Here is a 20824-nt window from a genome sequence, read left to right as displayed (position 1 = left end):
GGTGAACAAATTACAGTTGGGCAATTGACAAATAAAGAGGGCATGACCATGCACATACATATCATGATGAGTATAGTGAGATTTAATTGGGCATTACGACAAAGTACATAGACCGCCATCCAACTGCATCTATGCCTAAAAAGTCCACCTTCAGGTTATCATCCGAACCCCCTCCAGTATTAAGTTGCAAAGCAACAGACAATTGCATTAAGTATGGTGCGTAATGTAATCAACAACTACATCCTTAGACATAGCATCAATGTTTTATCCCTAGTGGCAACAGCACAACACAACCTTAGAACTTTCTGTCACTGTCCCAGGTGTCAATGCAGGCATGAACCCACTATCGAGCATAAGTACTCCCTCTTGGAGTTACAAGCATCTACTTGGCCAGAGCATCTACTAGTAACGGAAAGCATGCAAGATCATAAACAACACGTAGATATAACTTTGATAATCAACATAACAAGTATTCTCTATTCATCGGATCCCAACAAACGCAACATATAGAATTACAGATAGATGATCTTGATCATGTTAGGCAGCTCACAAGATCCGACAATGATAGCACAATGGGGAGAAGACAACCATCTAGCTACTGCTATGGACCCATAGTCCAGGGGTAGACTACTCACTCATCACTCCGGAGGCGACCATGGCGGTGTAGAGTCCTCCGGGAGATGATTCCCCTCTCCGGCAGGGTGCCGGAGGCGATCTCCTGGATCCCCCGAGATGGGATCGGCGACGGCGGCGTCTCAGTAATGTTTTCCGTATCGTGGCTCTCGGTACTGGGGGTTTCGTCACGGAGGCTATTTGTAGGCGGAAGGGCAGGTCAAGAGGCGGCACGGGGGGCCCACACCATAGGGCCGCGCGGCCAAGGGGGGGCCGCGCCGCCCTAGGGTTTGGCTCCCTCGTGGCCCCTCTTCGTCTCTCCTTCGGACTTCTGGAAGCTTCGTGGAAAAATAGGCCCCTGGGCTTTGATTTCGTCCAATTCCGAGAATATTTCGTTACTAGGATTTCTGAAACCAAAAACAGCAGAAAACAGCAACTGGCACTTCGGCATCTTGTTAATAGGTTAGTTCCAGAAAATGCACGAATATGACATAAAGTGTGCATAAAACATGTAGATAACATCAATAATGTGGCATGGATCATAAGAAATTATCGATACGTCGGAGACGTATCAGAGGAGAACAATAAGAAGTCAGACAATAGTGCAAGAACTATGTTCCAAAAATATGGGAAGTGTGCCAAGCACATCTTGACCCTAGTCTTATGATAGAATCACTTGGAAGTATAGAAACTATGCTCTAATAGTTAGGAGTTTAGAGTAGCTATATTAGAATCTAGAGATAGCATGTAAAGTAGTCCTCAACAAAATGGAAGTTAAGTTAGTACTTCCAAAGAAAATTAGGTTAATCTTAACTATCCTAGACCACTTTGTTTCAAGTTTATCTCATTGCAATTGTGCAATTAAGGTAAAGGTTGAGACAAATAGTAGAATCCCATATATTCGTGCTAAGTATCACGATATAAACCTATCTTATGTGGTGTTATATACTACACATCAGAGCCTGATGTTTAGAGATGTCTTACTCAACTATTATATTCAGGCTTATGATGGTGTGTATTATATGCACAAAGCTGAATCTTCTTGGATTTTATTGGATTTTCATTGTTTGACTAGATCCATACATGAAGTTTGACTTTGATATGCAAATGCATGTTGCAATATCAAGTCCTTACTTGATGCTATAGATCTAGAGGGTAATAGTATTCGTGTGAGGAAGCGGCAGTGCAGGAAGATTCCGAAGACAAGATGAAGGTTCATCGGAGAAATGAAGTAAAGTTGTGGGAAGTAACCACAATACTCTGAAAGAAGTACAATCAGAAACTCATGCTTACCTCAACAAAGGAGTACTTTAGTACAGAAGAAGCATGAAGGTGAGAAATATGATGATTATGGTGAAGCTCAAGCAGATCTCTAGTCATCATGGAAGAGGGAATGCATGGGAAATCACTTCGGATACTATATTCATAGTGTCAGCTAGTGGTTTTCTTGCAACAATAAACCCTGAAGGAAGGAAGATGACCTATGAAACCATAGCAGATATAAGAAGGCCATAGTTGATATCAGAAGACCACAATTGGTATAGTACCAATACTGCGAGATAAAGTAGAGGATGTTTCGTCCAGTTGATGAGAACCTATAATAGAATCCATTTTTAGATAACAAATATCTACAATTGGTATCAAGTAGTCCACCATTGGATTAATTGTACCAAGAAGTTGAGAACAAATAAAATTTTGTCAGCCAAATAACTATGATCTATAACCATTCAGTCGAAGGATTCACATTGGATGTCCACAACTGAGTGGATATACCACAAACATTCTTCATGAGACCTTAGAAGAAATACAAACCATAAGCTACACCTAAACCAATATTCTAACCATTAATCCAATGGTTGGAAGGAAAGAAATTGAAGACCATAACAAAACTCAAAGGGGTAGAGTAAAGATGGAGATGTATGTACAATAACTCAATATTTTGAGCAAGATAGAAGAAGAAGGTCTGAAATGAGAGGAAGTTCGATCTTATTTTCATAAGATTGTTGAACACTACTTCCGGAAGGATGTCAGACCAGAAGCCGAGGATCATACCTCGAGGAAGTAAGAAGTGGACTATAACTTGAGAAAGTGAGTAATATTTACTCAGAAGTACGGAAGCTCAAGTAAGCTAAGTTTAATGAAGTGGACGAAGGAAATACCGTAGACCAATAAAGCCAAGATGGCCAAAGAATGAAGAAGATTGACAATATCAAAGACTAATAAAATGATTCCTTTCATGGAACCTAAAGAACACAAAATAGTTATAGGTATCAACTATAAACCATGATTGGATGGACTAAATGAGTCTAACCCATTCTTAGAGGAATAAACCACCATGATCAATTCCATAGTAAGTACCTTACCAAGTACCATTATTGCAGTTTTGGTAGTAAGGGAAAAACAAAAGACCTATTTTATCAAATAGGAGAATGTTATCCAATTAGTCTTCAGTTAAGGCTAGTAGCACCAGAAGAAGTCCCATCATTGATTCTTCAATGAGAAAGGGAACAAGCATATAGAGTTAAAAGAAATCAAATAATGAAAGTTAGAAGCCATGGCTCAGAGACAGGTATTATTAGATTCCAAGAAGAAAATCATAGAACTGGAGTAAGAAACTAATGCTCAGAGACAAACCCTAATGGATTCCAGGAAGAATCTGGACAAGGGATATATTCAATTATATCCAGTGAGATCACCAGGGAGTGCGAGAAAAGTTTTAGTCTATACAAGTCAGATCCACACTCCGAAACGTGAGAAAGTTCAAACTTCGAGGACGAAGTTTAGTTTAAGGGGTAGAGACTGTAATATCCCAGGTATTGGGGTTACAAAAATAGAAGAAACAGATGTGTGCATTGCATTCATGCATAGAAAATCTGGGAAAATTTCGCGCTTCAAAGTAAAACAGTCACAGTAACTGAAGTTTCACTTGACCTTGGTGGAATTGAAGTAGCTCATCAAGTCAAGCGCTATAAACCTCAATGTGACTTTGCTAAAACTTTGTTTTGGGTAGAGATGATTTGATCTAAGGGGTTAGATCAAATGGAATTAAATCTAACACAACAACACTTCAATCAATGATCCATTGCTTGATCTTATAACAGATCCTAATATGGTAATCATTGCCATAACATAAGAACATCTGTTCAATTGCAAATCAAGTAAACAATAAAATGGAGAAACCATTCTTGACTAATCTTTTCCAGGTCTTAAACTAATCCTTGACCCTACCATGAACCTCATGATATTCATTTTACTTCATTCTTGGAAACATGATATGGAGATCAGTTCTAGAAATAAATATCCTTCTCTATTCCATATTAATATACATCAAACCTAGAGAGGTGAGAGTTCTACTATAATTATTAGAGAAGCAATAACAAACCTTGAGCTAAACCTTGGATATACATCCAAGTATTCAAAACATTATCTTCAAGAGAAACCCTAGGATATTATCCAAGACAATTCCTAGAGAGATAAACCATTTATATTTAACATAGACATTGATGATCACATCAATCTCTATAGAGCCTAACCTCAGGTTAGTATTAAAGTCCTTCCCAAAGGAGTGAGACCATTCATACCACTCTTAGCTTTACCTATTTAATACTCAAGGACAATCATTGAACTAAATATTAGGTTGTAAACCATTTCCTTTGGAGTGGTGAGGTAACCTAATATCCCATGGAATAAGATGATATCCATGAACTGATAAAGTAAGGAGCAAACTAATCCAACTAAGTTAGACCATTGAATTTTTAACTTAGCTACTTAAATAAATATTAGGAGTACACCATAAACCCTAGAATAACTATTCTTTTATGAGAGGGATCAAGCTATGGAGTTACACATAAGTAGTTGAAGCAACACTTGAACCTTAGGGAGATAATTAACCAATCATCAGGATGATTATATCATCATTCCTTGAGAAGAATCATAAGTAATTATCTCAGGCATTCTCCTGGGATATAAACTTTAGAGGCAATCATAATAGTCCCACTCAAGAAGGTAAATTAGAAATATTATACCCTAAGCTGATCAAGACAATGTTTGACCATGGAAGTGAGAACACCATTTAATGAGAGATCATTAGGAAGCCAAACCTTGATCATTATAAATTGAGTGATGATCATAAACCCTAAGAACTTGAGGTAGAGATATTAAGAACAAGTTGATCATGTCTAATCCATGATCATGCTCATGATGTATGTGAGGATAAGCTAAACCCTACTAGGATAAGTAGATCTCATCCCCACATGAAATTATAGGGAGATCACTAGTAAGCAACCATATGCTTATATCCCAACCTTAACTTGTGAACCACTTGGTGATCATAAGTAGAATTCTACCACATTTACATTCCACCTATTCTTCACTTAAGAACCACAAGAAAACCTTAGAATCAAACTCCATACTTAATATAGTGAGAAACCATCTATCCATATGACCAAAGTTAACTATAAAAAGAACTATCACAACTTTAGATACTTTAATGATAAATTGAGGATAGTAATAGAAGTTAATTGGTAGAGGATAAAACCAATTCTCAATATCTTAGTAACTAAAGGAGAACATAAAATGTTAATGAAGCCATCACCTTGTCATGGTTAGGGGAGATTAACTTTAGCACATGCAAAATGGTGTCATTACATCCACAACCTAGAATTAAACCTCAACCCTAGTTTATGCATCACTTGGGTGATCATAACTAAAAACCTAAACCTTATTTGAGATTCAAACCATGTGTCATGAGGAGAATATGACTAGAACCCTAATGGTTCATTAATTAAATCCTATGCTTCATTTATAAAACATAAGAGCCACCTAATGCTAAGCCCCATAATTAAAACCACATAAGTAGTGCTCAACCATTTATCTGTGTAACCAAGATCAATCATGATGGAACTAATATCTACTTAGATCCTTTCAAATATAATGATAATATTATCTTTAATAAGGGGGTTGAAAGAGACATCATAAAACCCTAACAGATTGATGCTCACATAAAATCATATGTGAACAACCAACTTCTTAAATAAGATAACAAGTCCTAATGATAAACTCTAAAATACCTAGAGCTGGACTTACCAACTCTAATATTTCAAATAGATTGATCCACAAGAAAAACATAAAAATAAAATGAGGATATAAATTCATGCTCATTTGCTATTTTGAATAAAACACAAGTATGTAATATATTGCTTTATAAAATACTTGTTTCAAATGGATTATGGGTGTAATAGTCATTTCACAACATCCAAATGGAATTAACATAATTGAGACACCTGCAAAAATAACAGAATTCAAATATGAATTCAAATGGGCAAATACAAAACAGAAAATTAAAAGCAGAAAAAGAAAAGAGGAGAAAAACCTTACCTGGCCGTGTAGCCCACCAAGCAGCCCAATGCCCAGCTCAAAATCACAGCCCAACACCGGCCCGTACCTCTTCACATGGATAAATACGAAGTGGCATCGTCGTCTTCATCTCTGCTCCGCTCGACGCACGGGAGGGAGACACCGCGATGGCCAGAGCCACGTCCCGCGGTCGCCGCCGTTTTTTTTGACCACCAGCACACGCCGGAGGGCGTATAAATGGAGGAGAAGCCCTCAATTTCCCCTCTTTCTGTCTCAATCGACCAAAACACCAAAACCCTAGCTCGCCGGAGACCACATCGCCACATCGATTCTGGCCACCCCTGGAGCCGCCGTTGAGCTCATGAGGAGCGCCCTGACGTTCTCATTCACCAGGCGCAATCACGCGTTAAGGGGAGCTTGGAGGAGCGGAAATTTGGCCGTTCCCTTTCGCAGTACTGCGAGGGAAATGGCGACCTCCTCGTCGCTTCCGTCCTCGATTGACCACATCAACCAACAGAAAATCATCAAGGTGAGATTGCGCATCTTGTGAGCATCATATCGAGCCTTAGATCGAACCGTACAACCTTGTCACCGTCGACCACCATCTGCCGCCATATTTCATCATCGCCGGCGAGGTTCCGATGACCATTAGGGAGCGGCGCCGCCACCATTGGGTTCGCCTCGGTGCCCTCTTTCCAACAAGCCCACGCATAGCCCCGCGGGAGACCGCCTTCACCGGCGCCGTCCTTGACTGGCCGCCGGTGGTGGCCATGGTTGCCACGTCGCAGCCAACGTGGTAGCTGACGTGCTCCAGGACCCACTGGTCAGTGCCTCTGTGGGTACATTAGCCGGGTGTGTTTAGTTATTTCCTTTTAAATTTGAATTCAATAATTACTGCAACTTTGCAAATTCATATAAAATTCAATATAGCTCAGAAAAATATAAATGATACATCAAAATTCTTAGAAAAGAAAAATCTATCCAATAAAAATATAATATGAAATTTTTATTTTTAATAAAAATTCAATTATTTAATACTTGTTAATTAAGCATTTTCCATTAATTCTTAATATAATTAAAATTCAGAAATTAGGAAAACTGCCCAAATTAAATAAAAACCAGTAACTAAATAAAGAAAACATTAAAACTAAATTTCTTTATTTTGTTATTTTGTTAAATCATTATTAGAGAGATTTAAACCCTAATTAATAATTACCTTAATTATTAAATTCATTAAAAATAATAAAATGTCAAATTCAATATTATTTTTATTTTCAAGTTACTAATAACTTCAACTTAAAAAATGAAGTTATTAATCATAGAACTATATGGTAAATAGCAAACCCTAAATTCCACACGGAATGATATTATAACCCTATCATTTCATGTGACTCCTAAAACCCTAAATTAATTAGGAACCCTAGTTCCATTATTACATGTGAACCCTAAATTGCTTCTAACCTAAACCCTAGGTTAGAACATGTGATCATGGTACATTCTTTCAAAGCATAGAACCCTAGTAGCAAATAAATACCTGTCTTGGCCACATAAAATGTAGAAGACCAATCACTAATATATGGGTATCCCATGTGTTCATCATTATCAGACCTAAATAATCCAGTATGGTCAACCAAGTGTAAACCCTAGATCCTATTACCAAAGCCATCATCCTTGTTTATCCCTATTTAGTATCACACCATTGTGATGAACCCTAATAGCAACCATACCTACTATTTCACATTACATAACCCTGTTCCACTAAACCCTACTAGTGTAAGATACTTATCAACCATCCTATTCAAGAGCCAATTATTCCTTACTTAATAGAACCAACAGTACAACCTAAACCACCTCAACCCTAATTGATATACTTCTTATTATTTAAGAAGTATGTTCTTCAAAAGTTATTCTTTTGAAGCAAATAAAGAATCATCCTCAACCCTGCTTATAAGGACCTATAAACCCTAGCCAGCTATCACTAGCAAGATAAACCAACCTTGACAACAATCTTGTCTGAATAATTGCTTAGAATGCCAGGCTTAACTCAACCTTACAAGCCCTTTGTGTTGATGAATCCAACTTTGTTGTGATCCATCTAATCCATACTCTAGAAATCAATTGGAACCATAGAAGACCATAGAACCCCACAAACCTAATTATCATACTTGTTCTTTGTTAAAGAACATGTTCTTCAAAAGTTATTCTTTTGACATATATAATAAATAATCATGAACCATGCACTACAGGACTTAAAATTGACAACTGCTATTTACTTATTATACAACTCCTATCCTTTGATGTGTATGATTGTTACTTTGCATTACACCACTTGTTTATGATTATAAGACAACAAAACCATAATAAGAACCTTGTTTGTGGAATCACTCTAAAAGTGCAACACACCCTGAATCAATCATTACAACTCACTGATCCTAAATCATCGGGGTTAGGTCACGTTTAGAGCGATTGCATCTCATACTTATGCATTATTGCATCCTTGCCAATCTTTTAAACATCGTCCTTACATGACGATGATGCTATTTCAGAATTTGGAGTTATTGCGTATCGAAGACCTTGCCTGCATAATCTTGCAGTCAAGAAAGGCAAGTTCATCACTTGCTCATGTCATTTGAGTATCTTTATCAAATTACTTGCAAAGTACTATGATTATCACTATTGCATAAAAACCAAAACCACTATTTTCATAACTATGAATATGACTATGTGGTGGGCAATGGAACCATGGATTGTGTTGATATGGTGGAGGTTCCATTGCAAGGGTTTATATCCATCTAGGATTAAACAACAAATGTCGTCCTGTGATTCTTGTGCCGTAATACCCGTGTTAACCATAAGATCCGGAGTGGGACGGAATAGTCAAAAGTGTTTCCACCTCTCGTTCATCAACGGATGCGCTTTACCGTAGTACACTTGTAATCCAAGGGGGCAAGCGGTGAGGCTGGGGAGTCCTAAGTCCCCACGGCATTGTCCGTAGTACACTTCTCGCCCGAAGGAGCAAGCGGTGAGGCTGGGGAGTCCTAAGTCCCCACGGTATTGCGGTCTATGATGGGTTGCAGCTACCGGCGTAGGAATGTATGGTAGAGCCCTGCATTGACGTCGTGGTCGGGGTCCACCCTGAAATCTACGGGAATAATGGGACCAGCGTGGACCCAGGGTCGGGGCATGCAACAAAGGGTGGGTGTTCGAGGTAGCGGAGGAACATGATTGGCTAGACCTTATACCGGGCCTCACACCAAAGGAAGTGTGGACGAGAACTAGACTCGGTTGGCACCAAGGTTAAGATCTCTTATGGGTAAAGTAACACACCTTTGCAGAGTGTAATGAATCGTGACCTGTCACTCCCTGTTCCGGGATTTGGAACTGCGAACGCGGCCGGAAAGGAACTCCATGAAGTTCTAGTAAACCGGTGAAGGCTGACGGACATAGTTCTTCTGAATAAAAGCAACCTTTTGAAGAAATTGTTATGAAAACCTGCATTGGTATTAGACTTTCTGGTCTAATGCCGTAGCTAGTGCATTAAACACCTCTTTCCTATAATGAACTTGTTGAGTACGCTCGTACTCATCCCACTCTTAAATCCCCTGCTTTGATATGGAGGCATCGAAGGAAGATCTACACTGCAACTCGAAGACCGAGGAATCAACAATTACTTCAAGGGACATGAACCTGACAGAAGAATCAAACACCACATCCAACAAGGATAAAACCTAGCTTAGCAATAGAAAGGAACTAGTTTCCTAAACTTAGCTCCTATTTAGCTAGAATCTATTCATAGCCTCTGTAGCTAGTTAAATACTCTACAAATAGAGTTCGTGTTAGGATTAGACTACGAGTCGTTCTTCTGGAGTTATTTGCAATTTTACCTCATTGTAAAGTAGGAGGCTGTGATGATCTTATGTAACAGAGTCAATGTTGTAATTCTATAGACATGCCTTGGACCCGCATATGTTTCTGTTGTACCACTCTGAGCGATATAATACTAGTGGAACGGTGTTTCATTGGTGTTATATCAGACTTGCATACTACACCATGCAGTGGTATGCCGGGTCACCACAGATTCTATCACATGGATCATTCCAATTATCCATTCTTATGTAGCAAACAACCCATGACCATATGCCTGTCAATCTTTTCCTCCTATGCATTTGACTTGGATACTCTTTTCTTTATAAGTATTTGACTTAGTAAAATTGATCTATACCAAATGTATCTAGAGTGATATATTTCCTTTCCAAGTATTTGACTCATCCATTCCATCTCCCAAAGCCATACCTTGCAAGCCAAACCTCATGCCACACCTTAGTACCATAGAGCGATGTCTGATTGTTGTCTTGTTTGATTATGTTGCTATGAATGGTGTGTTTATGTTGTGCTATTTCTTATCTTATAGTTTGTGCGGAGAGCCATGTGTTTTGATTAAGAGAAGTGAACGTTCTTCAACTACCAAAAAGGCAAGTGGCACACACCAAAAGTCCCAGTTTTAATTCTTGCACCGTAGTGTTTTTATAGTAGACATGTCTAGGGTTTATGCTTTTTGCTTGCTATTAAATCATAGTAGTTTAGCTACACCACTCCTAGACTCCCTTAGCCGCCATTAAATTTAGTTGTTACCTACTATGCCATGGAAAAAGGTTTTGATAGAGGTTAAGGAAAAACAACTAAGTTTAATGAATTACCTGGGTGAATGGTGGAGTTATGGAGAGGGTGGCTGTATCAGGGGGCAAGACCCTGGTGCTAGTGCACACTTGCGGAAAGTCACCCAGGCTTAAAGAAATTGTAGACAAATCTTGCTCATTAGCTTCACGTACAACCACATGCTACTATGGCTCTGGCTTGACAAAGTATGTTGTATGAACCCGGATCCTAGGGGCCAGGTGGTGGTAGAGGGATACTGTAGGTGTAACGTGGCCCTTAGGGAATGGTTCGGGCGATTACACACAGAAGGTCTCGGCCACGGTCTGCACCTGTCCTTTGAGCAAAATGTGCATCGAGGTAGAAGGATTGACCTGGCCATGTGGGTAAAGGTGTACAACCTCTCGAGAGTGTAAATCTAAGTACTTAGCCGTGTCCCCGGTTATGGACAACTTGAGCGAACTGACAAGTCTTTGTTCGAAGATCTCCTCATCCCAATTTCTTAAATAAAATTTGAATGGGTGAACAAGGGTAGGAAGGTACATTGGGGCTTTACCAATGCTACTGCTAATTTGGTACATTGGGGTTTTACCAATGTTACTGCTAATTAGATTGAAAGAAAATGTTTTGATAAATGATAGGGAAAAATTGGCTTTATGCAAAATGAACTTGAGCTCTACCTGCCAGATGTGCACGTAGGTGTAGGATGCCATTTGAGTCCACCATAGTGTCATCTTTCCAATACAATTCAAATGTATTGACCATTCGTGGCTGCAAATTTTCATGTTGCAGATGTTTTGAAAGACGAGTGAGTTACGATGGTTAGGGTTATGAGTCTATCCTCAACATGCTCGCCTGTGGCACATGAAGAAGAAGGACTCCATGCTATCTATGTTTATTCGTTGTGAAGCTCTGATGATATGCTAGCCTTGTGCTATGCAATTTGTAATCCTTTATGTAAATTATGGATCATACGATGTAATAAAGACCCTTGTTTCTTGGTATTACATCTTGTACTGTGTGTGCTAGCGATTGATCCAGGGACTAGCACAGATACGCACAGAGATCGGCACCTTAAAAAGCTGAGGTCGCTACACTTTGTGTGATCATGGCCTAGTTTAAATAAAGGGCTCTATGGCTATTTCTAGTCAAATGATATTCTCCAAAACTATTTGTAAATCATATGAGAGGCTTGCTCGCATTTAAATCTTGTCCCAAGTAACTTCATATGAGGTTGTGACCTTGGTCTAATTAGTCTCATATAGAATTATTTGGTGATGTTAAATCACAAGTATGGTAGTGTTAAATTGTATGAGGTACTCTACCTCATTTAAATCATTTTCCCAAATGATGATTATGAATGGTTGACCTTGGTCAACATGGGTTCATACATTACTTATTTGAGGAAATTAAATCTTAACAAGATTCAATGAGAGGAAATTATTTCCTTAAAGACTTAGAGAGAAACCCTAAATCAATATTTGTAATGAGAGGAAATTATTTTTCCTTAAGAAGAAAACAAGGTCAACCAACATGCTAGTAATGTGGTGATGATATATTAGTTTGTGTGAACCTTGTGTGTGCTTAGTCTAGCCCTTAAGCTTGTTTGGTGATTGTTACCTCGTATCCGTTTTTAGACGCTAGCACAGAGGAGTACCAGGAGGAGGAGGTCTACCACTAGGAAGAGGAAGACCACTTTGATCAGTACACCAACCAAGGCAAGCTAATATTCTTGCAAGTGCAAAGCTCTCCTTGAGCAAGGCACCATTACTTTTACTTTATGTGCAATGAGCCCATCCCAAGTTTTTACCTTACAAGTTTTTTTTTATCAAAGTTTACTTTTTGATTCATGATTTACTTGGTCTAGTTAGCTAAGTAGACAAGAGTATCCAACTTAGCCTACAAAGCTTTTTAAGCTAGATAGCATCCTTATGACTAGTGGCTAGTGCTAAATAAGCTTTGACTACTCTAGATGGGAACTTGTGATTTGAAATGACATTGAAAACCTTGGAATGATGAGTCATTCTATTAAAAGATTTTGAAGGTGAATATGACTTGGTGAACTTTACCAAAACTGATGGTTGGGTTTGGATGCGATACCTTTCCAATTATTTAGTACCCCCACAATACCTGATTATGGGTAGGGCTTAACTAGAATTTTATGCACCTTAGTATGGGTTCCCTCTAAACAAGCATCATAGGGGTTATGCCGAGGCTGCCTCCGTTGCAAGTGAAATGATGTGAAATGAGGTGAATGTATGGCCCAAGCCCTGTGCAGTTCCCAGGCTGACGGTTTGTCTTCACTGGGAGGCCAAGCTCATGGGGAGAGGTACCTATACTAGGGTATGTAAATGAAAGGTTATGGTTGATGATCCGCGTACTGAGTTACGATGATTCAGGGTTATCCCTGACGGATGTAATCAAATGTTGTGGCACAAGTGTGCAACCTCTGCAGAGTGTAAATCTATTCGAATAGCCGTGACCACGGTTACGGACGGTTGGAAAGGCCATACTGTACCAGTTGTCAGTTGTTTTCTTGAAAAGGATTGATGATTTTGATTGGTGACTTGACTTGAATCACAACTGAGTTGTGGGAGTGACACTAATGATCCCACTTGAGTTAGTTAGCAATTGAAGAGTCTTTTATGAAATGCTTGTGAACTAAAATTGGCCTTATGCAAATAAACCTAGAGCTTAGCACCCCATTACTAAACTTGTTAGTACTTACACTAGTATTAGTTTGCGAGTACTTTAAAGTACTAACGGCTGTGTCCCTGGCTATTACAATGGCCAGACTATGAAGAAGAACAGCAATATCAAGACGACGGCCACCATGACGTCTACGACAACTAGGAATCTCCTGACGTCAAGCGTTGGCCTGTGGATTAGATAGTCCACTACTTCTACTCTTCCGCAATGTAATATGTTCATTGATCAATAGATCAACTATTTGTGTAATTTTGGATCATGTGATCTATATTTGTAAGACGATTATGGTTTGTAATGAATGATGACTTATGCTATCAACTGTTATGTCTCGCAACAACAATATTCCTGGGATTGCGATGTATGGCATAACAGGCATCTGGACTTAAAAATCCGGGTGTTGACAAGTTGGTATCAGAGCCATTGTTTGACCTTAGGAGGCCCTAGTTAGAATGGACATCTGAAAAACTTAGTTTCAAAAACCAATGAAGTGAATATTTATGAAAACTTATTCTCACTCTTATCCTTGAGATCTTTTCAAAGGAGAAACCCATGCTCTACTTTTTCTGGTAATCCTACATAAAATTTTGCACACTTGACCACTTCTCTAACTTACTCATCCTAATTGCTCACATATGGAGTACACCTGCAAGTCTTATCAGCTTGGCCACGAAGGCAACCTAATGTTCGAGAAGGATTTGAAGCAGCTAGTTGAATATCTAGGACGCCCGTATCCCAAGTTCTTCGGAGTACCACTCAATAATCAGTCGGGAGGACAACCTCGGTGGGAAGTTACTACAGATCTGAGAGGAAAGCTAGGAGCCCCAATATGGGACACCATCTGGTTTTCGGTAACGGGAAACACTTGGAAGGAAGGAATAGTCAGAGCTATGCAAGAAGCAATTGCCCGTCTGTGTGGACAAAACGAGAACAAGATCAATAACACTCGCTTCATCTACTACCCAAGACATGACCCCATGGGAAGACCAATGACCATGCCACCGCACACGGAGATGAACCACTATGTAGCACATCTGGACTTCATGCTGTACAAGACCCTGATAACCCACAAGTATAGGGGATCGCAACAGTCTTCGAGGGAAGTAAAACCCAAATTTATTGATTCGACACAAGGGGAGGTAAAGAATACTTATAAGCCTTAACAACTGAGTTGTCAATTCAGCTGCACCTGGAAAAGCACTAGTAACAGGGGTGATGTGAAAGCAGCAGTAATATGAGAGCAATAGTAACAGTAACACAACAGCAGTAATAGTAACACAGTGGCAATGGCACCAGAAAATAGTTGATACTACTTCCAATGACATGTAGAACGAGTATATGATGATGAGAGATGGACCGGGGTTCCCAGCTATCTACACTGGTGGTAACTCTCCAATAACAAGTGTTGGGTGAGCAAATTACAGTTGGGCAATTGATAGGATTGAAATAGCATTAAGACAGAACATCAAGATTATTAATTATGTAGGCATGTTTTCCATATATAGTCATACGTGCTCGCAATGAGAAACTTGCATAACATCTTTTGTCCTACCAGCCGGTGGCAGCCGGGCCTCAAGGGAATCTACTGGCTATTAAGGTACTCCTTTTAATAGAGCACCGGAGCAAAGCATTAACACTTGGTGAAAACATGTGATCCTCATACCTATGCCTTCCCCTCCAGTTGTCCCAATTTCTGTCACTTTGGGGCCTTTGGTTCCGGACATAGACATGTGCATACAACTTGTAGATACAATCTAAGCAATAAGTATAGAGCTTAAATCTAAGATCATGCCACTCGGGCCCTAGTGACAAGCATTAAGCATAACAAGATTGCAGCAACAATAACTTCACAAACTTTATAGATAGACTAATCATAATGTAACAATCCATCGGATCCCAACAAACACAACACCGATTACATCAGATGAATCTCAATCATGTAAGGGAGCTCATGAGATCATTGTATTGAAGTACATGGGGGAGAGAATACCAACTAGCTACAGCTAGAACCCGTAGTCCATGGGGGAACTACTCACGGAGCATGATGGAGGCGATGGCGTTGATGGAGATGGCTTCCGGGGGCACTTCCCCGTCCCGGCAGGGTGCCGGAACAGAGACTTCTGTCCCTCGAATTGGAGTTTCGCGATGGTGGCGGCGCCCCTGGAGTCTTTCTGGAGTTTCGTCAATTGGTCTCGAGTTTTTAGGTCGAAAGGGCTTATATAGGCGAAGAGACGGAGTCGGAGGGGCCACGGGGCCTCCCCACAGTAGGGCGGCGCGCCCCCCCTTGGGACGCGCCGACCACACGTGTGGGGCCCCCAGGGCTCCCCTCTGGTCCCTCTTTGACTTTCTGGAAGGTTCCGGGAAAAATAAGATGTTGGGTCTTTGTTTCGTCGAATTCCGAGAATATTGCCCGGACAGCCTTTCTGGAACCAAAAACAACAGAAAACAGGAACTGGCACTGTGGCATCTTGTTAATAGGTTAGTTCCGGAAAACGCATAAAAACATTATAGAGTGTGAGCAAAACATGTAGGTATTGTCATAAAACAAGCATGGAACATCAGGAATTATGGATACGTTGGAGACGTATCAGCATCCCCAAGCTTAGTTCCTACTCGTCCTCGAGTAGGTAAACGATAAAAAGAATAATTTCTGTAGTGACATGCTACTTACATACCCTTGATCATACTATTATAAAGCATATGAGATGAATGAAGTGACTCAAGGCAATGATCTATAGTTGCTAACAAATAGATAACATGTAGCAAAACTTTTCATGAATAGTACTTTCAAGACAAGCATCAAAAAGTCTTGCATAAGAGTTAACTCATAAAGCAATAAATTCAAAGTAAAGGCATCGAAGCAACACAAAGGAAGATATAAGTTTCAGCAGTTGCTTTCAACTTTCAACATGCATATCTCATGGATAATTGTCAACACAGAGTAATATGATGAGTGCAAATAAGCAAGTATGTAAGAATCAATGCACAGTTGACACAAGTGTTTGCTTCTAAGATGGAAGGAAGTAGGTAAACTGACTCAACATAAAGTAAAAGAAAGGCCCTTCGCAGAGGGAAGCAGAGATTAAATCATGTGCTAGAGCTTTTTAAGTTTTCAAATCATATAGAGAGCATAAAAGTAAAATTTTGAGAGGTGTTTGTTGTTGTCAACGAATGGTAGTGGGCACTCTAACCCCCTTGCCAAGCAGACTTTCAAAGAGCGGCTCCCATGAAGGACGTTATCTCTACCAGCAAGGTAGATCATCCCTCTTCTCTTTTGTTTACACATGTACTTTAGTTTTTATTTATGGATGACACTCCTCCCAACCTATGCTTACACAAGCCATGGCTAACCGAATCCTCGGGTGCCTTCCAACAATCTCATACCATGGAGGAGTGTCTATTTGCAAAATTAAGTTGCTTACTAATGAATCAGAGCAAAACATGTGAAGAGAATTATTAATGAAGTTAATTAATTGGGGGCTGGGAACCCCGCGCCAGCTCTTTTTGCAAAATTATTGGATAAGTGGATGAAGCCACTAGTCCATTGGTGAAAGCTGCCCAACAAGATTGAAAGATAAAACACCACATACTTCCTCATGAGCTATAAAACATTGACACAAATAAGAGATGATAAATTTTGAATTGTTTAAAGGTAGCACATGAAGTATTTACCTGGAATGGCAGGAAATACCACATAGTAGGTAGGTATGGTGGACACAAATGGCATAGGTTTTGGCTCAAGGTTTTGGATGCACGAGAAGCATTCCCTCTCAGTACAAGGCTTTGGCTAGCAAGGTTGTTTGAAGCAAACACAAGTATGAACCAGTACATCAAAACTTACATAAGAACATATTGCAAGCATTATAAAACTCTACACTGTCTTCCTTGTTGCTCAAACACTTTTACTAGAAAATATCTAGACCTTAGAGACATCAATCATGCAAACAAATTTCAACAAGCTCTACGGTATTTCTCCACTAATAAGTTTAAACTACATGATGCAAGAGAAACATGATCTACTTGAGAGCTCAAAACAATTGCCAAGTATCAAATTATCCAAGACAATATGAGGCATTTTCTGTTTCCAACCAAATAATAATAAGTGCAATACCTTCCAACTTTTATCATTGAACATTAAAAGTAAAACGAAGAATAGGTGTTCATATGAAAAAGCGGAGCGTGTCTCTCTCCCAAACAAGGATTGCTAGGATCCGAATTTATTCAAACATAAACAAAAATAAAAACACACAGACGCTCCAAGTAAAGAACATAAGATGTGACCGAATAAAAATATAGTTTCAATAGTAGAAACCTGATAAGTTGATGAAGAAGGGGCTGCCTTGGGCATCCCCAAGCTTAGACGCTTGAGTCTTCTTGAAATATGCAGGGATGAACCACGGGGGCATCCCCAAGCTTAGACTTTTCACTCTTCTTGATCATATGTCATCCTCCTCTCTTGACCCTTGAAAACTTCCTTCACACCAAACTTCTCATAAACTTCATTAGAGGGGTTAGTACTCAAAAAACTTTAATCCACCTTGGTCCTGTAGTGACACATTACAAGAACTCAATAAAACATTAGCTACAGCCCTCCACGTCTAGAAAGCCTTGCTTAAAGTCCACAAGAGACAATGCAAAAAACAGAGACAGAATCTGCCAAAACAGAACAGCCAGTGAAGACGAATTTTTAAGAGGTACTTCCGTTGCTCAAATCAGAAAACTCAAAACTAATGAAAGTTGCGTACATATCTGAGGAACACGTACGTAAATTGGCAGATTTTTCTGAGTTACCTACAGAGAATCATACCTAGATTCGTGACAGATAGAAATCTGTTTCTGCGCAGAAATCCAAATCTAGTATCAACCTTCTATTAGAGACTTCACTTGGCACCACAATGCAATAAAATAAAGATAAGGAGAGGTTGCTACAGTAGTAACAACTTCCAAGACACAACAAAACAGTAGCAAAATAAATACATGGGTTATCTCCCAAGAAGTGCTTTCTTTATAGCCATTAAGATGGGCTCATCAATTTTAATGATGCACTCGCAAGAAATAAGAGTTGAAGCAAAAGAGAGCATCAAAAAGCAAGTTCAAATCACATTTAAGTCTTACCCACTTCCTATGCATAGGAATCTTGTACCCAAATAAATTCATGAAGAACAAAGTGACAAGCATAAGAAGATAAAACAAGAGTAACTTCAAAACTTTCAGCATATAGAGAGGTGTTTTAGTACCATGCAAATTTCTACAATCATATTTTCCTCTCTCATAATAATTTTCAGTAGCTTCATGAACAAAGTCAACAACATAACTATCACATACAGCATGCTTTTCATGATCCACAAACATATAATTTTTATCAATCTCAAAAATAGTGGGATTAAAACTTTCAAACCAACTTTTATCAATAATATAACAAGATGATTGATCAATCTCAAGAGATATGGGACTCCTAGATAAATTCAAGAACTCTCCAATCCCATTTTCATTAGTAGTACAATTAATATTATCAAGTAACATAGGACCATCATCTAGAGATTTATCATAAACATTTGCTAAGCAAAACACTTTAGTACCATGCATTTCGACATCAGGCACAAACAAAGCATTATCATACGATTTATCAAAGTAGCATGGATTATCATAGATAACAGTAGCATAATTATTCTCACAAGCTTTACTCATAGGTAATATTTCAAGAGAATCCACAGGAACATAACATTCAACCTCCTTTGGTAAGCATGGAGGACAAGCAAATAGTGTAAGAGATAAAGAGTTACTCTCATTAGAAGGTTGGCATGGGTAGCTAATCCATTCTTCCTCCTTTTGTTCATCACTCTCCTCTTCTTTTTCATACAATGAGCTTTCAGGTTCATCAATTTCTTCTTCCACTGGTTCCTGCAAATTGTGAGTGAATTCTTATGCATTAATGAGTCTCTCTTTATAATCAATGATATAAGGATTATTGCTGTAACTTTCTATGCAAAAATTAAGGATAGAAGAGACATAATATTTAAGGTCCTTACAAACAACACAAGTTTCATAATTTTTAACCATGAAGGATTCTATCTCAGAGGCTCCCATAAATAAGACAAATTGTTCTACCTCTTCGAACCCAAGACGAATATAGCTATTCCAATTATAGTTCTTAATTAAAACTTCCTCACTAAAGCCACATTGAAATTTAAGATGTTTAGTATCCTGTTTAGAGCAACATTTTATATCATGGCGTTTAAGCAAGATTTTAGCAATTGTATTCAATTTTTCTATCACAGCACTCATAACTTTACCCGTTCTTGATTCTCTATAATTATTATAAAATTCTATAAGCTCCAACATGGTTATGCGTTCTTCCATAGCAACAGTTTTTAATTTTTAGGTTTTTCAAATTTTTATGGATTTTTGGGTATATGAGAAAAATAAAACAAGATAAAAAGAAACTAGACAAAAGTAAACTAAGCAAAATAATACTAGACAGAAATAAACTAAGCACAAAGAAACTAAACAAAAGTAAACTAAGCAAAACAAAATAAAATAAAACAAAAACAGAGAGAGAGGTAGAGTGTACTCCCTAGGTGAACTTATGAGTAGAGCTATGCCTCACCGGCAACGGCGCCAGAAAATAGTCTTGATAACCTACAAGTATAGGGGATCGCAACAGTCTTCGAGGGAAGTAAAACCCAAATTTATTGATTCGACAGAAGGGGAGGTAAAGAATACTTATAAGCCTTAACAACTGAGTTGTCAATTCAGCTGCACCTGGAAAAGCACTAGTAACAGGGGTGATGTGAAAGCAGCAGTAATATGAGAGCAATACTAACAGTAACACAACAATAGTAATAGTAACACAGTGGCAATGGCACCAGAAAATAGTTGATACTACTTCCAATGACATGTAGAACGAGTATATGATGATGAGAGATGGACCGGGGTTCCCAGCTATCTACACTAGTGGTAACTCTCCAATAACAAGTGTTGGGTGAACAAATTACAGTTGGGCAATTGATAGGATTGAAATAGCATTAAGACAGAACATCAAGATTATTAATTATGTAGGCATGTTTTCCATATATAGTCATACGTGCTCGCAATGAGAAACTTGCATAACATCTTTTGTCCTACCAGCCGGTGGCAGCCGGGCCTCAAGGGAATCTACTGGCTATTAAGCTACTCCTTTTAATAGAGCACCGGAGCAAAGCATTAACACTTGGTGAAAACATGTGATCCTCATACCTACGCCTTCCCCTCCAGTTGTCTCAATTTCGGTCACTTTGGGGCCTTTGGTTCCGGACATAGACATGTGCATACAACTTGTAGATACAATCTAAGCAATAAGTATAGAGCTTAAATCTAAGATCATGCCACTCGGGCCCTAGTGACAAGCATTAAGCATAACAAGATTGCAGCAACAATAACTTCACAAACTTTATAGATAGACTAATCATAATGTAACAATCCATCGGATCCCAACAAACACAACACCGATTACATCAGA

General features: G+C 39.0%; 1 protein-coding gene across 1 annotated transcript in view; it reads right to left on the bottom strand.

The window, feature by feature from the left end:
• Nucleotides 1-5876: 5876 nt before the first annotated feature.
• The window catches only part of LOC139835659 (uncharacterized), a 35392-nt gene continuing 20444 nt past the window's right edge, over nucleotides 5877-20824 (bottom strand). The window contains exons 4-6 of the mRNA XM_071825517.1: nucleotides 6552-6767; nucleotides 5989-6057; nucleotides 5877-5894 (exon numbers count right to left, since the gene is read on the bottom strand). Coding sequence (XP_071681618.1) covers nucleotides 5877-5894; nucleotides 5989-6057; nucleotides 6552-6767 — 303 coding nt within the window. The remainder of the gene's footprint in view (nucleotides 5895-5988; nucleotides 6058-6551; nucleotides 6768-20824) is intronic.

The sequence above is a fragment of the Lolium perenne genome, chromosome 2 (assembly GCF_019359855.2).
Source record: "Lolium perenne isolate Kyuss_39 chromosome 2, Kyuss_2.0, whole genome shotgun sequence".
Classification (NCBI taxonomy): Eukaryota; Viridiplantae; Streptophyta; class Magnoliopsida; order Poales; family Poaceae; genus Lolium; species Lolium perenne.
The sequence above is the reverse complement of the archived record's forward strand: the minus strand, read 5'-3'. Positions and strand labels throughout refer to the sequence as shown.